General features: G+C 33.5%; 1 protein-coding gene across 1 annotated transcript in view; it reads left to right on the top strand.

Annotated features, from left to right (window-relative positions):
• LOC123703880 (thyroid receptor-interacting protein 11-like) overlaps positions 1-16,001 on the top strand; it is a 57,780-nt gene that overhangs the window by 32,764 nt on the left and 9,015 nt on the right. Inside the window, exons 3-5 of the mRNA XM_045652062.1 lie at positions 8,816-11,989; positions 12,267-12,451; positions 13,063-13,226. Of these exons, the coding sequence (XP_045508018.1) occupies positions 8,816-11,989; positions 12,267-12,451; positions 13,063-13,226 (3,523 nt within the window). The remainder of the gene's footprint in view (positions 1-8,815; positions 11,990-12,266; positions 12,452-13,062; positions 13,227-16,001) is intronic.

Raw genomic sequence — 16,001 nt, 5'->3', positions numbered from 1 at the left:
CCTAGACCATAAATTTCCCAATAAATTCCTGCTCACCTGACGTTAAGTGATTACTGCGAACGCCGACGTGCGGTCACTGGGTTCCGTAAAACTACTCCCTGAGGTTTCGACTGTCGGCTTCCATTGGCCACCGCGTGTGACCACTGCTCTCCAAGCAGCGGCTCTAACACGCCGCGACAGCGCGTCGCGTCGCATCAGAGAGCGACACTTTGTGACACTGTATTGTGGTGAAGGATGGAAAGTGTCACTGGTCTAGTTAAAGTTGGTGACGTAGCAATAGGTCTGGTTAAAGTTGGAGTTAAGACGTGTGTTGGGTTGAAGTTGAAGTATAGGTATGAAGGATTTCTGAATTTTGAAATGTTACGTGGAAGGTGGATGTATTGAATTTGAGATGGTAATTAATTTAAAACCTGCAGGATTTTGCATCCTGTGGAACATAGTTAAATTACTAGTTAATTTCCAGCATTGTAATTAAAGCCAATACATATTTGGAACTTAAGGAACGTGTCGGGTTTGTAAAATAAATTCACTCAACAATTGAAATATGGAATTTTTCACACTCGTAATATTTATGATGATTTGATTTGGGTCCCTATCATCAAACATATCATTTCTCACACACTTTAAACACTCGTGTACCAACTTTGTTTGTTCCATCATTGACTTATCAAATAGCTCGTCTATACACAATTACAATAGAGTGTGATTATATAATAGCATTCATGCATCCGGCATGCAGTTTGAGAAACCGAAGGTCGCAGCTCGATGTGAACATGAAGCATGGTGCCATGACCGAGTTTTCCAGGCATTTTTTCCGCTACACCATCGTTAGGCACGCATGGGACATGTTGCCTAGGATTCTCCCGTCGATTTCATCAAAGTTTTCATATTTGATTCGTATTTTAATGCTAAATTTCATAAATTTTCTTCTAGGTCTAGAAAAATTTGATAATAATATTCTAAGTGGTCTGGACCCTTGACAGTCAAAAAGTTTACGTTAAGGTGTAGTTGATCGGTTTTGAGTTGAAATTTAATTTAACTATTTGGTACAAGTGAAGAAAATTTTTAAAACGTGGAAAAAATATTCCCAAGTGCGATGATGTTGATGTAGAAAATTACGATGTTATTACAATATACGAAAATACATTGTTATACAAAGACTTTCCCCCAAATTGCGTAATAGCTGAAGTTTTCTTTGCACCAAGGTTAAGCAATGGTCAGTACCAAGCTTGTCGTTTTATTGTCAGCGTTCCGCCAGTTTCCCACGATTATCTCAGCAGAGACTGTCATTTGAATCGCTGTGCTGTTGTTATTGGTTCTTGGAATTTTGTCTGTTAGATTGCTTGTATAATCTACGAGTAGTTAGGTGTTAGTTGCTTTATTCGAGATATTTTTTCTGGCTTTCTGATTGCAGCTTCGCCAGTTTTGTCGTATTCTTAACAAATTTTATAAGACCTCTTTCTTTAATTATTCTATCGATGAAAAAAGCCCAATCAAAAGCCGTTCCTTAGTTTTATTTAAGCTACATAGGGACAGATAGATAGCGGAAGTGGTATAAATTAATCTGTACGTCGCGACACAACCCTACAGGCGTCAGATTTGTGAAATCTATACTAATATTATAAAGCTGAACAGTTTTTGTTTGTTTGTTTGAACGCGCTTATCTCAGTAACTACTGATTCGATTTGAAAAATTCCTTCAGTGTTAGATAACCCATTTATCGAGGAAGGCTAAGGCATATCATCACACTAAGACCAATAGAAGCGGAGCAATGCGGGTAAAACCGCGAGGCACAGCTAGTAATTCATAAGAGGTAAAGTTATCTATTTCTGCCATCTTCGATAGTGGCAGGGAGTTTTAAAAATTTAAATCTAAGAAAAATGCAGAACGCTTAACACCGATGCGATCTACGCTGTGTAAGATAGCTCTCTTTAAAATAACAATGAAACGTAAACGACGTAACGTCAATCACAAGTGACATTGGCCCGTGCACTTTGAATAGCTACATTACCATCTCCATTCATCATATTATAATCATCATCGATCATTGCAATACCATCCCTATCGTTAACATGTTAAAATTCAAATCTGTTTACGCTTATTATGGACTTGTCACGTTCTATTTTAGGATCATCATTAACCATTGCAATGTCATCTGTATCTTAAAGGACTAGAATTCAATATTACGTGCATTTAACGTTTTGCCGCGCTGGTTGATCATTGCAGTTTCAACCCTATTACTCAGAATTAAAGTTGAATTTTGTATGCACGTTTCCCGTTTGGTAATGGAAGGCTCTTCAAAATGTACCTACCATTAAAAGTTTTTACTGTTTCTTCACCAACAATAACCTCTATTACAACTGCATTTGAGATACAATAGACTTGAATATTAACTAATACACTCTTTTTTTTCTAAACTACCAAGTTTCAGAGTTGATTGTGTGTTAGCTGGTTCATGTTTTTACAGGATTATGTGTTGTAACACTTAATATGAGATAAGGTGTATTTTCTTTTGTATTTATTTCGCACGCAACTCGTTCCGCTTGCTATGAAGGACACAGTCATGTGAAATTGATTCTATTTTCATTATTATTTGCATCGCCGTTTCTATTTATATTTATTTTATGATTTAAGTTTATTATTTTTGTGATATAATGTGAAATATACATAAATACATTCGGAAATTGTAAATTGATTTCTCTATTAAATCCTATTTTCTATCTTAATTGCGCGTAAGTACCTAATAAAGTGCGTTTTGCCGAAGAAATTTCTTGTAGTCAGAACTGAAAATGTAGATTAACTTGCTTTACTTAGAGGCATGTTTGAAAACTGTTTGCCAAGGTATTTACAATGGTTTCGGTGATATAACAACACCACTATTGTGCACTAAAATCTTTGCATAACAAAATAGCAGCATCTCGGGAACATAAGTCACAATTACCCATTATATAAACACGGTTTGTTTTGAAAACTTGGTGGCTATTCACTGCAGCTGGTAGTGTGACGGTCGATACGCTATTGTTCGCTGGCCACTAACAATTTCATCTAACTCAACAGTGTCCAGCATAAAGACGAAAAAAAAAACGAAACGTCAAACTTGGCTGTACACGGGTGTGACCTTTGCCCCGTTTCAAAATTCCCGCCGCGAGCTGTCAAAATTTTTTTTGGCTAATGTCATAAAATTGTTTTTTTTTTAAATAACAATTAGGTATCAATTACGTTGTATGTTACAATAAAGACCATTGACAGTCGAAGAGCGTGTAATGTTCAAATATAATTAATAGAGCGTAATAATAGGAGTGTTTTAAAAAACTGTTGAAAGCTATTGATGGAAATGGAGTTTCGCGGGATTTGTTGAAAATGTATACTTTTGAATTGTTTTTTGGTGTTGTTCTCGTAATATGTGGTTGTTCGTCGTTATCGGAATGGTCGTTTGCTGAATATAGAGAGGTAATATTTTTTATTTATGTTTATTATGAGCATAGAATATTTGGCAAATATTTCACTAAAATGCAATTGTCGCATATTTTGAACCGAGTTCGTAGTAATTAACACAAATTACTTGACAATGCCGGCTTTCTTTGTTACTACCTACCAAGACATATATAATTTCTAATATAAATTCGTATTATTTTTAAAATTAAAGAATCTATCCTCTATATTGTAAGAAAATAAACTTAAAAATAACGATCTAGTCATTGATACTGATTTATAATTTTTAATTTGTACATTGCGATTAATTAATTATCTCCCATAGCAAATTGTCTAGATAATACATACAAATATACAGTTATAAAAATAGTTCAAACCACGTCATCATAAAAATAAAACCCACTTAAAATCCGTCAAACTCTCAAACACGGTTACTAAAGCGCGTGACATCAGCTTAGCATGTCACCAGTTGCGTAAACACTGTAAGGGACGAATACGGTCAAGGTATGTATGTATGTACATTGTACACCTTAACCACAATAGTGTAGACTTTAGTATGAAGAATGGATGGATGGATGAGCTGGTTATGTATGTTGACATGGTTAGGAACTTTAGGTAATTTAGGTGATAAATTGCTTGCATATTCTATGTTATGCAGTTCAAGTTGTAAAAAGTAACATTTTGCATGTAAAGTTGAAAATATAGTTTCAATCGCTTCAAGTTACGAAAGTAATTTTGCTTCGTAGTTTTAAACATTTTGAACCTATTAAGGAGACCTTATTGAGACTCATAAGAGAGAAGAAATAACTGAAATGTTACAATATTTTTACGAATCCAATCACTATCACATATAGGTAAGTGAAATTGTAAATTTTGAGTTACATAATCTGTATCCAGAAATCAAAATAACATTAAAAATTTTAACGAAGCCTATCACAATTTCGGCTATAGGACACAGATTTGATTTGCTTATCATCTTAACCCATTGAGCCCCGAGCGGCCCGATCGGATCACGGCACAATAGATTTTCTATTGTGTCTGTGATTCCGGGGGCTGAGTTATTAATTTAATACACATCAAAACCTCTACAATTAAATATGATAACAAAACGCCCAGTAAAATAATTTTCATATGGCCAGTGTCGATATCCTAGGGCGCGGGGTAGTACCGTCCGTGCTTCAACAATGGGTGATAAACTTGTGTGATTGGTAAGGTTCCTGTTGCCAGAGGTTACTGACCTTCGTACTTATTGGTGGGATGTAGGTTCGAAGCTGGAAGGGTCTAAAGGGTATTGGAATGAGAGGAAGGTTGTTTTTGTTGTTGGAAGCTTAAGTGAAGTTAATAGAAATATCGAGGTAAACGTTTTTGTAACGCGTTATCGATGACAGAAGTAATTATTTTAAGGGTATTCCTAACTAGCTTAAATAAGGAAGAGATTGGTGCAGGATCTTTCTTCGCGCATAGCGTTGATTTTCAGTTTTTCAAAGTATTGAGGTATAAAAGCACTAACGCATTTCTTTTTTTTTTTTGTTCGTTTCATAATTCAATTAATAAGTCTTCTTTTTTTATTTATTGATATTTTGTATAAGTAGGTATACAAAGTTTCAAAAAAGTTCTACGGTATGTTTCCACGTAGATTTTTTTTACACTTTACATACTGCAGTCTTTTATGAATAAGGGTGTTGAACTCAAATTCCATTGAGTTTTATGAACTGGAGTTATGGGCTCTATAATTTCTGAACCTCATATTTTTACTTCCTATAGCAATCAGAGTAACAAATATAATCCTCTGAAGAAACTCGAATGAATATCAAATGTATTTTTCTGAATTATCAATACTAATATTATAAAGCTGAAGAGTTTGTTTGTTTGAACGCGCTAATCTCAGGAACTAGTGGTCCGGTTTGAAAAATTCTTTCGGTGTTAGATAGCCCATTTATCGAGGAAAGCTATAGGCTATATATCATTACGCTAAGAACAACAGGAGCGGGTGAAACCGCGAAGCGCAGCTAGTAACAAATAAAACTAAAACATATAAGTATAAACCAACCATCCAACGGTCATCCGTACAGTTCCGTATGTTTGTACAGAGGTGTGGATTTAGATACCTTATCGCTGTTATCAGCGCTTATCAGTGACCGTAAACCGTGTGGCAATACCCTAATACCAGGTTGAGTAACGAACCTGCGAGCTTTTGTGTTTTACTAACATCAACGGTTAAATTTTATGTCTTTTTCATTGAAAAAGGTGTTTTTCTAGCATAACTTAAGGTATTATTTTTCATGACTTTGGTTGTGCTGTGGGTGTTTTATGTATGTGGAGTTTAATTTCGGAAACTTTCCGGAAAAAACTGCAACCCATAAAAATTTCTTTCAATTATGTCATACAAATTGAATAATTTATCCGGCCTTCTATGAAATTAAAGTCACTATTCTTACATAGCATTTCAGCAGCTATTTTAATATTTAAAAGATTAATATCATCAATGAAGCACGCCATAAATAAATTGCATGCACCACTAGTCAAAAGACCGATTCTTCGTTCGCCGATCGATTCTTCAGTTTTGTTCATTCTACTTATACTTTTCACGTTTCTTATTAAAATGCCCTGTTTCTACAGTACTGTAATATCTACAAGAATATACACAAGAATAGGTATATGTACCCGTGTGACATCGTTATCAACATTTCACGCACCACTTGCTGGAAGGATGTGGAAAAAACACATGAAAAAGACAATTAACTCTTTGAATCTGTAATTAGGTACTATCGGTGTCGAAAGGTGTTTCGCTTTTTTGTGTCTTCAGCGTTTCCTGTTGGGAAATTTTCAATTTATGTAGTCTATTTTTAAAGTGAATTTTTGGAATTATAAGTTAGGTCACTTTTTCTACAACATGTGTGTTAGTTATTTAAAATCCGATTCTTATAAACCTTCTGAAGACTAAATAATCACCAAGGTCTCATTAATTGTTTTTATTAGTTGTCCTAACATCGATATTCTTCTGTCTGAAGTCTGATTTAAACTGAAAAAATACAGGTCTATTACCAAACATAGCCACTTTTGAAAATTTACCACCCATTTTCAGAATCGTCCGACTTTTACCCTATTGACAATACTATATTTTCAATATACGTCGTTGATTGCCATACTCACTACTCAGGCACTAGCTCACATAATCGCATCTAATGAGACGAGCACAAGTACATGTGCAGTAACCCGTAGTCGGCCGGACCATCGGTTCCACGACACTGCACCCAAGGTCGGCAGACGACAGATTAACATGCGATCTTGTACAGTTAGCCAAGGCATCTTTATAAGGTGTACGATTTGGTCTGGTCTTGGTCTTTGAATGTATCTGTGTATTAATGTTTTGTTCTGGATGATTTGATTTGTTTCTTGTACTGTTTAGAATATAGATTATAGACGAAGAATGAATGAATGAATGAATGAATGAATGAAACATTTATTGACAACAAACGAAAAAGTAACGAAGAGACTTTGAAGAGTATAAAAAAACTATAGAAAGAGTAGCTATCGACTTTCTTGCCGATTCTTCTCGATGACTTTTCAAATCGGTTGTAGTTTTTAAAAGTTTACGAGAATAAAAGTTTGCATTAACACATGAGCTATAGTAATACTTGATTTTGCACGCGTTTTCGTCCGCGGGTGAAACCGCGCGGCACAGCTGGTTAAGTTATATTAGTTTAGATGTGGTTAATGTTCCATTTAAATACCTTTCACTTATAATTATACTGATATTCAAATAGCTTTAATGAGAATTTTGTTTCCATGGAATAGATTATTTACAGAAATATAATTATTAAACCTGTTGCTAAGTTAAAATTATACTATCGACTACTTAATATTCTCAATAAATATTGGTAACTTGACTCCAATTTTTCAAACTGTCGTTATTTCTTATAGTACCTATTGAATAATGACGTAATAAGCATTATGATAGTTATATCTAGCTATTTTAATAGCAAATTTATTTATCTCCTCAAAATTTACTTATTACTATACGGTACAGAGGTCTGTCTATACTGGTTTATTATGAAGATTTTTATTTTCTTTAATAATGTCGATGCCAATCTAGTCATATACGTTGGCGCTAAATAATGCGATTGTATCCAAGGTAAAGTCGAATCAATTAATGTAATCTATGCAAACATTGCTAGTTATATTTTATTACTTTTATCTTATTAAGGTTGTGCAATAATTAATTAGTTGAGGGTAGTTAGTTTTCTTTGTTGCTAGGTGTTAAGTTTTAATCGACAAAAAGTACGATTCGGTTACTAGCTTCGCCTCTTACCTTGTTTATTTTATGAGTTGTTAATATATTTATGTATTTTTTTGTCTACAGATTGTAAGGGGTTCAATAACATTTTCACACATTTATTTGAGCGTAAAAAACATAAGTATTTTTACTTTTATGTTGATATGTTGTAACATTTTTCGGAAACATCGATTAGTGAGATTATAGTAATCTATAACATAATCAAAATGAATCACCAAATGTGTGTTCCGACCAATGCGTCAATTTTCTTTACGTTTTTTTGTTAAGGAACTAGGAAGGTTCTTAAGGAGAGAACACGAATAAGGGGCAATAGGGCAGAACATCGTCTGCTGAAGCAGCTAGTTACTAAAATTTTGAAGTGAAACTTCTTTAGGCGCGTTGAATAAAATTTTAAAGTCACGTCATGGCATTACCGTCACGTCATGCCGTAAGGCGACGATTTTGTTATGTGTGAATCTAAAGTTTCACTTCTCACACGTTCTTTTTTTTTCTTATGTATGCATTGACAAACGTTTACGCACTCGTATAATATGAGTCAACGATGAATAACTCACTTGATAAGTTATCATGTTTGCATAGACACACTATGGTATGTTGCGATGATGTGTGAAAATGTGCATCTTGCACCTTGTCCACATGTATGTACTTACGTAAAAAAGAGGAAAAATACGAATAACCTCGGAAAAATATGTTTAGAATGGTTACCACTTTTTATTAAAATACACGAAAAGGTCGTTCCGATGTAATTTGCTTAAAGTTAGAATTAAGCAGAATTGTTTAAGTAATATCTTAAATATGATTTTGTTAAATAAGTAAAATATTAGATTTATAATTCATAAAAAACTAAAGGTTAAAAATAACAAATATAGTTTTATGCGTGACTGTACATACTAATCATACAGCATTGCTCATTGTGAAGTTAATTTAAAACCGGTTTAAATTATCTGTTCTATATTGTCAGTAAATTTAAATAAATTAATTGTTTCTTATCTAGACGTCGACTTCGTGTACAGCACGACACCATACAGTTCTCTTTAACAATAGTTTAAAGTTTTTATATTTAATGTATTATTTCTGTCTTTACAGAGACTCTCAAAACGAAATGGCGTTAAAGAAGATGAATCCAGTTGGTATTGGGACCCACCACCCCAATCTTCGAAAACAATCGATCATGACATTGAAAAACAATACAAACTACAAATACAAGCACTACAAGATGAAATATCCGCCATAAAAGATTGTTCTACGGTTGAAAAAGGATCTGATAATGATGAAGAACTACACAGATTACGGGAAGAAAATAAAAATCTAGCTAATAGTCTAGAAGATTTAGATAGCCAACATCAGGCTGCTATGGAAAAGCTACTAACCTTAAAAAAGGAGTTGCAAAAGAACTTTGAGCTATTAAAACAAGAACACGAAGATATGAAGAATGCGAATGATGATTATTCAGCTGAAGTTAAACAGTTAATGGCAAAATTAGGAGAAAGGGATGAGGAAATTGAACGAATGAAAACATCTCATGAGGATTATGAAACGTTGCAACATAAATATCAAAATCTGGAAAGGATACACAGCCTGTTAAGAGAAAATGCGGAAAAGTTCCAAGAAGAAAATCAAAAGCTTCACGAAGAAGTGTTTAAATTACAGGAACAAGTTACAGAACTGGAACATGCAATTGAGATTGCGACGAAAGAATCTGAAATGTCAGATATGGTACCAAAAGAAAAATATGAAGAATTACAGAAAAAAATAAATGAATTACAAGAAAGACGAAATACAAATCAAATTCACATGGATGAAATAAATATTGATGACAATGCAAAGAGCGTTATAGAAACATTGAAACGGGATATTAATGATCTTAAACACAAATTAGAGCAAAAGGAAAGCGACGATACAAACACTAATAAAACAATAAAACCAGAAAAAATAATGCAGCTTTACAATCGGTATGTGAATTTTGATCTACCTGTCGATTATGTTGGAGAAATACCGTCGTCTACAGATAACATAGTCTTATTCAAATTGGAAAGTGTGTTTAAAACTATAAATTCTTTCAAGAAAGATATAGATACGTTCGAGCAAAAGTTATCAGAGAAAAAACTTAACATTAGTCATTTGAAAACGCAAATAGAAGATTTAACTACTGAAAATGAGTATTTGACAACAGATATACAACACTTTGAAAGTGAATTGGATGAAATGAAAAAGAACAATGATTTTCTTATTTCGGAAATAGCAGCTTTGAAAAATACGTCAAAACTAGAACCGATAATAGAATCGCATGAAGATAATTTGGTTAAATTGGAAAGTGAACTTGCTGATTGCAACAAAATGAACAAAACATTTGAATCTGAAATCAAACGGATAGAAACGGAATTGTCTGAAGTAAGAAAAGAAAAAATAATTCTACAAGAAAGTTTAAATGATCTACGGAAAAAATATACGACGATGCTTAATGAGTTAGAAACTTGCAAGAACGAGACGAAAGCTGTTGAAGAGTTAGAAAATACTGCAAATGTTACCCAAAATGAGAAGCTAATAAAAGCTTGTGACGATATTGACGACTTAAGAAAACGTTTGAGTAATGCCAGTTCCAAAAATGAACAATTATCTATAGATTTACACATTATTGAAAACGATAAAGTTTTATTGTTGAAAGAGATTGATGAACTCAAAGTGTTATTATCAGAAAAATCTTCGTCACACAAAGAACTAGAATCGTTGAAAGCAGTTTTAGATCATAAACTGAAGGATGTAGAAATTAAACTCGATGCCTTACTTAAACACAAGCAAGAAATAGAGAATGATAACTTCAATTTAACAGAAAAGGTAAAAACACTTGAAGCTACTTTAAAAAGTCAAGATGAAATTGATACTATTATCAAAGAAAAAACCGAGGTATTAGCTAGACTCGAAGTACTGCAAAATGAAAATACAGATCTATCGAAAAATGTAAATGACTTAAATAATGAAATATCAAATTTAAGACGAGAACGGGAAGATTTAATTAATGATAACAATTCTCTTAAACAAAATCACTTTAGTGAATCTGAAATTATATCTGACTTGAAAGATAAGATTAATGAACTTAAAATTAAAGTTGATGAATTTGATGCATTAAATATTCAGTTTGTCGCTCTCAAGTCAGAACACCAAATTGTTCTTGAAAAGAAATTACGACTTGAAGCTGAATTATCAAAAACGGACGCAAAAATTCTGCACTTTGAATCAGAATTTGATAAACTTATAACTGATTTGAACGAAAAAGATTCCATTATTGATACATTAAATAGTACGTTAGCCCAAAACAACATTACCGTAACAAATCTTAATCAAAGCGTAAGTGAACTTCAAAGTAATTTATCTGTTAAGAATGAAGAGATTGAACGTCTTCAAAAATCATTACAGGAAGTGACTGAAAAATTAAACAGCACAAGCATAAGCTCGAACCACAGTCACGAAGAGTTACAGAAATTACATTCTGAGAAAGAAGAAGTCAATAAACAACTATATGCATTAAACGATGAGATTGTTTTGAAAAATGCTGAGATTTCAAAATTAACAAATAAGCTCGAGGAAATTGAAAAAACTAACTCTGATTATAAATTTAGTATAGAGGGAAAAGATAAGGAAATCAAAGAATTACAACAATCTATCGTCGAATTAACAGATAAAATAAATACAGTTAGTACGCCGATTCAAAATAATGACAGCGGCAAATTGTTAGAAGAAAAAAATGCTATTGAGCAGGAATTAAACGATCTAAAAAATAACCTTACGTTAAAAGAAAGTGAATTATTAGAAACTAAAAACAAATCACAGTTCTTTGAAAATCAATGTAAAGAATATCAAGCTATTATAGATAAAGAAAATACAGAAAAAGCGGAATTAATCAATTTAGTTAGTCTTAAACATAATGAGAGCTTACAGTATCACGGAGAAATCCAACGGCTTAATAGAGTAATTTTAGAACAAACTAATGAATTTAAAAGAATGCTCGATGAGAAAGACGCTTTAATAAGAAATCATTCCGATAGTTGCCTTAACTGTGATAAGCTGATAGTAACAATTAAAGAGAAAGATGAAATAATCATGTCATTAAACCAAAATTTGACTGATCATGAAACACTGAGAGCAGAATTGATAAATGCAAAGGACACCGTAGTAAACTTGACGAAGAAATGTGAAGATTTAGACAAGAGTTTAACTATTCAATTAGAAATAGTGAAGAAATTGACAGCAGAAAATTTACAGGTATGTACTAGAGAAAATATCATAATATAATTTATATGAACACATTACCATGAAATTCATACATTTCCTACTAGGTTGCCTGGTTGAGATTGCTGCTTAGCAATAACGCCACCTCTTGTACAAACGATACGTTTTTGTAGTATTATTGTTTTTATACTTAATTTGTACAATAAAGTGTTGTAAATAAATATATACCTGAACTTAAAAAAACCAATTTGACGAAGTAATGAGGCTTATAAACAAAAAGTATTAGTGACTTTTAACAATTTTTTTTCAGTTGTCCGAAAAAGAGCAGAACTCCACGCGAGAGCTAGAACGGTTACGTCATCATCTCGTAGAAACAGAAGAGAATTATACGCAAGAGTTGATGACGTCAGAGCAGAAGCTTACCGAGTGTCAGACGAGATTGCACCAGGTCGAGGAAAGAGCGAAACAGACAAGCACGGTGTATACTAGTAACAGGTAAGTTATTTGTTATTACTAATAATTAATTAATAAATGCTGGTAAAAAGCTTTCGAATTGTAAAGATTTTTGATAACTGGTAACTTAAAACTTGAATATGACACACTATTAATTACTAGCTAAATAATGCTTGTGTCACTCGTGAATTGTATAGATTTTTGATAACACGTAACTTATAACTTTAATATGATACACTATTAATTACTAGCCGTAAGAAAGTGTAAGTCATTCTTGAATAGCTTTATGATAGAGAAAGAAATTGGATGACTGACACAGTATTGCACAGATATAGAAACAAGATTACCTCCTACAAACACGCAAATAAACTTTACCTATTTACAATATTAGTATAGATAGATTATTTAACTTTTGCCATGGCTCCATTTTTTATATTTGTATTATTTATAATGTAGAGTAGAAGACATTTTACCAACTTTTACCAATATAATCCTGTAAATATACTCACTTTCATCATGGTTAAATTCAGTTATAATAATTTTGTTACACATTTAGCAAAATTAAGAAAAACTAACCTTAAGACAATTATTAATCACCATTTTTGACAGGAAAACTATATTAAATTAAACATAATATGTATTACAATTTCCAGTATTCGAGCGAACCAAGAAGTGGAAACGCTAAGAAATCAAATAAAACTATTGGAGAAGCAACGTGAGGACGGTCAAGCGCGACTCGGTGAAGCTGAGGACGCTAGGAGTAGAAGTGAAGCCGCACTAACTAATCTACAAGTTGTTCTAGAACAATTTCAGTTGGGTAAGTCAATAGTAATATTATAAAGCTGAAGAGTTTGTTTGTTTGTTTGAACGCGCTAATCTCAGGAACTACTGTACTGAAATGAAAAATTTATCGGTGCTAGATAGCACATTTATCGAGGAAGGCTATAGGCTATGTATCATCATGCTCAGACAAATAGCTAGCATTTCGCCTATAATGCTTTGACTGTGTAGTGTATGTGAGTGAAAGAGAGGGAAGTATTATGTCATCTCTTGCGCACATGCAACGGTGACACCGCTCACACAGCTCAGTTGGCTGCAGGCGGTCGGAGTGAGAGGACGTGTGCGTCTAAGAGCCGATAATAGGGAAGGACATACACTACATTTTGGCGACGAGGTAAATTGGGAATAAATGTAAGTAATTTTTTTGATAATAAAAAAATTACAAAACAAAAAAAAAAAGGGAGGAAATAGGTGTGCTGTGATAACTATTGAACTAATTATATCCACAGTCGAGTTATATCGAAGGGAATATTAAAGTTAATAATAATATACACACATACTTATTTCATTATGATATTTTGTGCCGCTTACATAAAAAAAAAAATACCCGCACAAAGTAGATAAATAACATGTGCGTGCCTTTCGAGAGGCCACCGCGCCGTAGAAAACGAAGGTTTCGTTTACATAAAGATTTAGCAAAACCTCTTAAATAATTGTAGCCAGAAGGATAAAGTAGGTGTTGTAAATTGTTTCTTGTATACATAACTACACTGATACCAATGCATACGCGGGCTGTCTTTATTGCTCGAGCGTATGGTGCCTGTATGATAAAAACACTGTACAGTGTACGGGTATACAGCTAGCGTCGTCCAGTATGTACTCACGTAGTCATGCATAGGACTGTAACTGCGTTAAGCGAGACTAAATGTGATATTTTGTTTAGTCGAGGCTGTAGATTTTTATTTTGGGACATTTGTTTACATATAAATTTATTAATACTGATATGTAAAAACCTGCTTAGAGGATTAGTTAAACATGATTAAATGAGCTAAGAAGGTTCGATTCCCGATCAGCTTAGAATAGATTTGTCTGGTTACAAAAATATAATTATACCAAATACCCACTTATATCTTATTTAATTACTCGATGTGAAGTTGCATGAGTATTATTTAAGATTATTCATTATTGCATAAAGAAGTAATTAATGGTTATCATGCAAGGAACGTAAGTTTCCTGGACAGGCTAATATAGTAACATTATGGAAGTTCTGATGTATGTGTTTCGATGGTGATGTGGACCACGACAAGGGATTTCTAAAGTTGTTGTTGTTAAGCTATAATGTTACAAGATGAAGCCTGACAAAAAAAAGGGTAACGCCCGTGTACGTACTTTGAAATGTGTTACCAGATGATGCCTGGTAGTACAGGAAAAAACGGGTGATGCCCGTGTGTACCTTGTACTGTGTTACCAGATAATGCCTGGTGGTCAAGAAAAATCGGGTGACGCCCGTGTGTATTTTGTAATGTTATACCAGATGATGCCTGGTAGTACAAAAACAAAAAATCGGGTGACGCCCGTGTGTATTTTGTAATGTTATACCAGAGGATGATGCCTGGTAGTGCATAAACAAAAATCGGGTGACGCCCGTGTGTACTTTGTAATTTCATACCAGATGATGCCTGGTAGTCGTAATAAGTATAATTACAATACAGGTGATGTAGTGATGTGATACGGGTGATGCTCGTATAAAATGTTTATATTTTGGGTGATGCCCATATTGCGAATTCATGCACTTAAATACGCGATTTTAAAAAAGATGTGATAGTTAGTCATCATTTCATAGTGTTTCTTCTAAGATGGATTGTATCTTCGAAAATACTTACGGTTAGTATTGTTATCCAAATTAAAAATGGAATAATACAATTTTAATAGTATAAATAGTAAATAAATAGTAAATGCTAAAATATTTACAGTAGCTTTTATTATTCGTATCTAAAAGTGACTTAATATTTTCACAATTTCATAGCAGATTTTGTTAAACAACGAAAGAATAATCATAATGATAACAATACCTAAAATATCTGCGACTGTATTGTACATTTAACCGACAACTATAAAGTTAGACAGGTTAAGTGATAATATAATAATCATAAACAGGGTAAGGTAATAAAACAATGAATATCCGAAAACAAAAATAAATGGAATGAGAGACATACAGAGTAGTCTCAATATTCATTATTTCAAACTAGCCACCTGGCAGACGCGTTATGCTCTTTCGCCCTTTATCGGTTCGTTAAACGAATTGGAATATGAATATTATCCGGATTGGTCAAGCCGATACGCCGCGCGCCGAGGTTTGAGTTTTACACTTAGCAACATATTTGGCTATTCATTTTTATTGTATATACTATGTGGCGTTGTAGGTGAGGTGGAAACAAAAAAAAATAATAATAATAAGAACTACTCACCATACAGTCGACAACTAATTTAGTTAATTAATAAAATAAAATACAACTATCAGTAACAATAAGGGTCGTGGTGTGCCTAGGTCCAAACCCTCTGGTAGGGCTCTTACCGATATAGGTGGACGTAAGATGGAATGCGCGTCTCGTTGCGAGGGCCAGGTGGTAGGGTGTCTTTAGGGTTGGTCGCTGAATTCCTTCAACAGGAATTAAGGAGCCGAAGCAAGCAAGACGTAGAAGGATTTCCTCAGCGGCAATCGTAGCAATGTCGTACTACTACTGAAGATGGGTCTTAAGCGGTATGTAGCAGCCTTAGATCATTGTAGCAGCGTATGAGGTTCCTTATCGGA

Source organism: Colias croceus, chromosome 27, assembly GCF_905220415.1.
Source record: "Colias croceus chromosome 27, ilColCroc2.1".
NCBI lineage: Eukaryota > Metazoa > Arthropoda > Insecta > Lepidoptera > Pieridae > Colias > Colias croceus.
The sequence above is the reverse complement of the archived record's forward strand: the minus strand, read 5'-3'. Positions and strand labels throughout refer to the sequence as shown.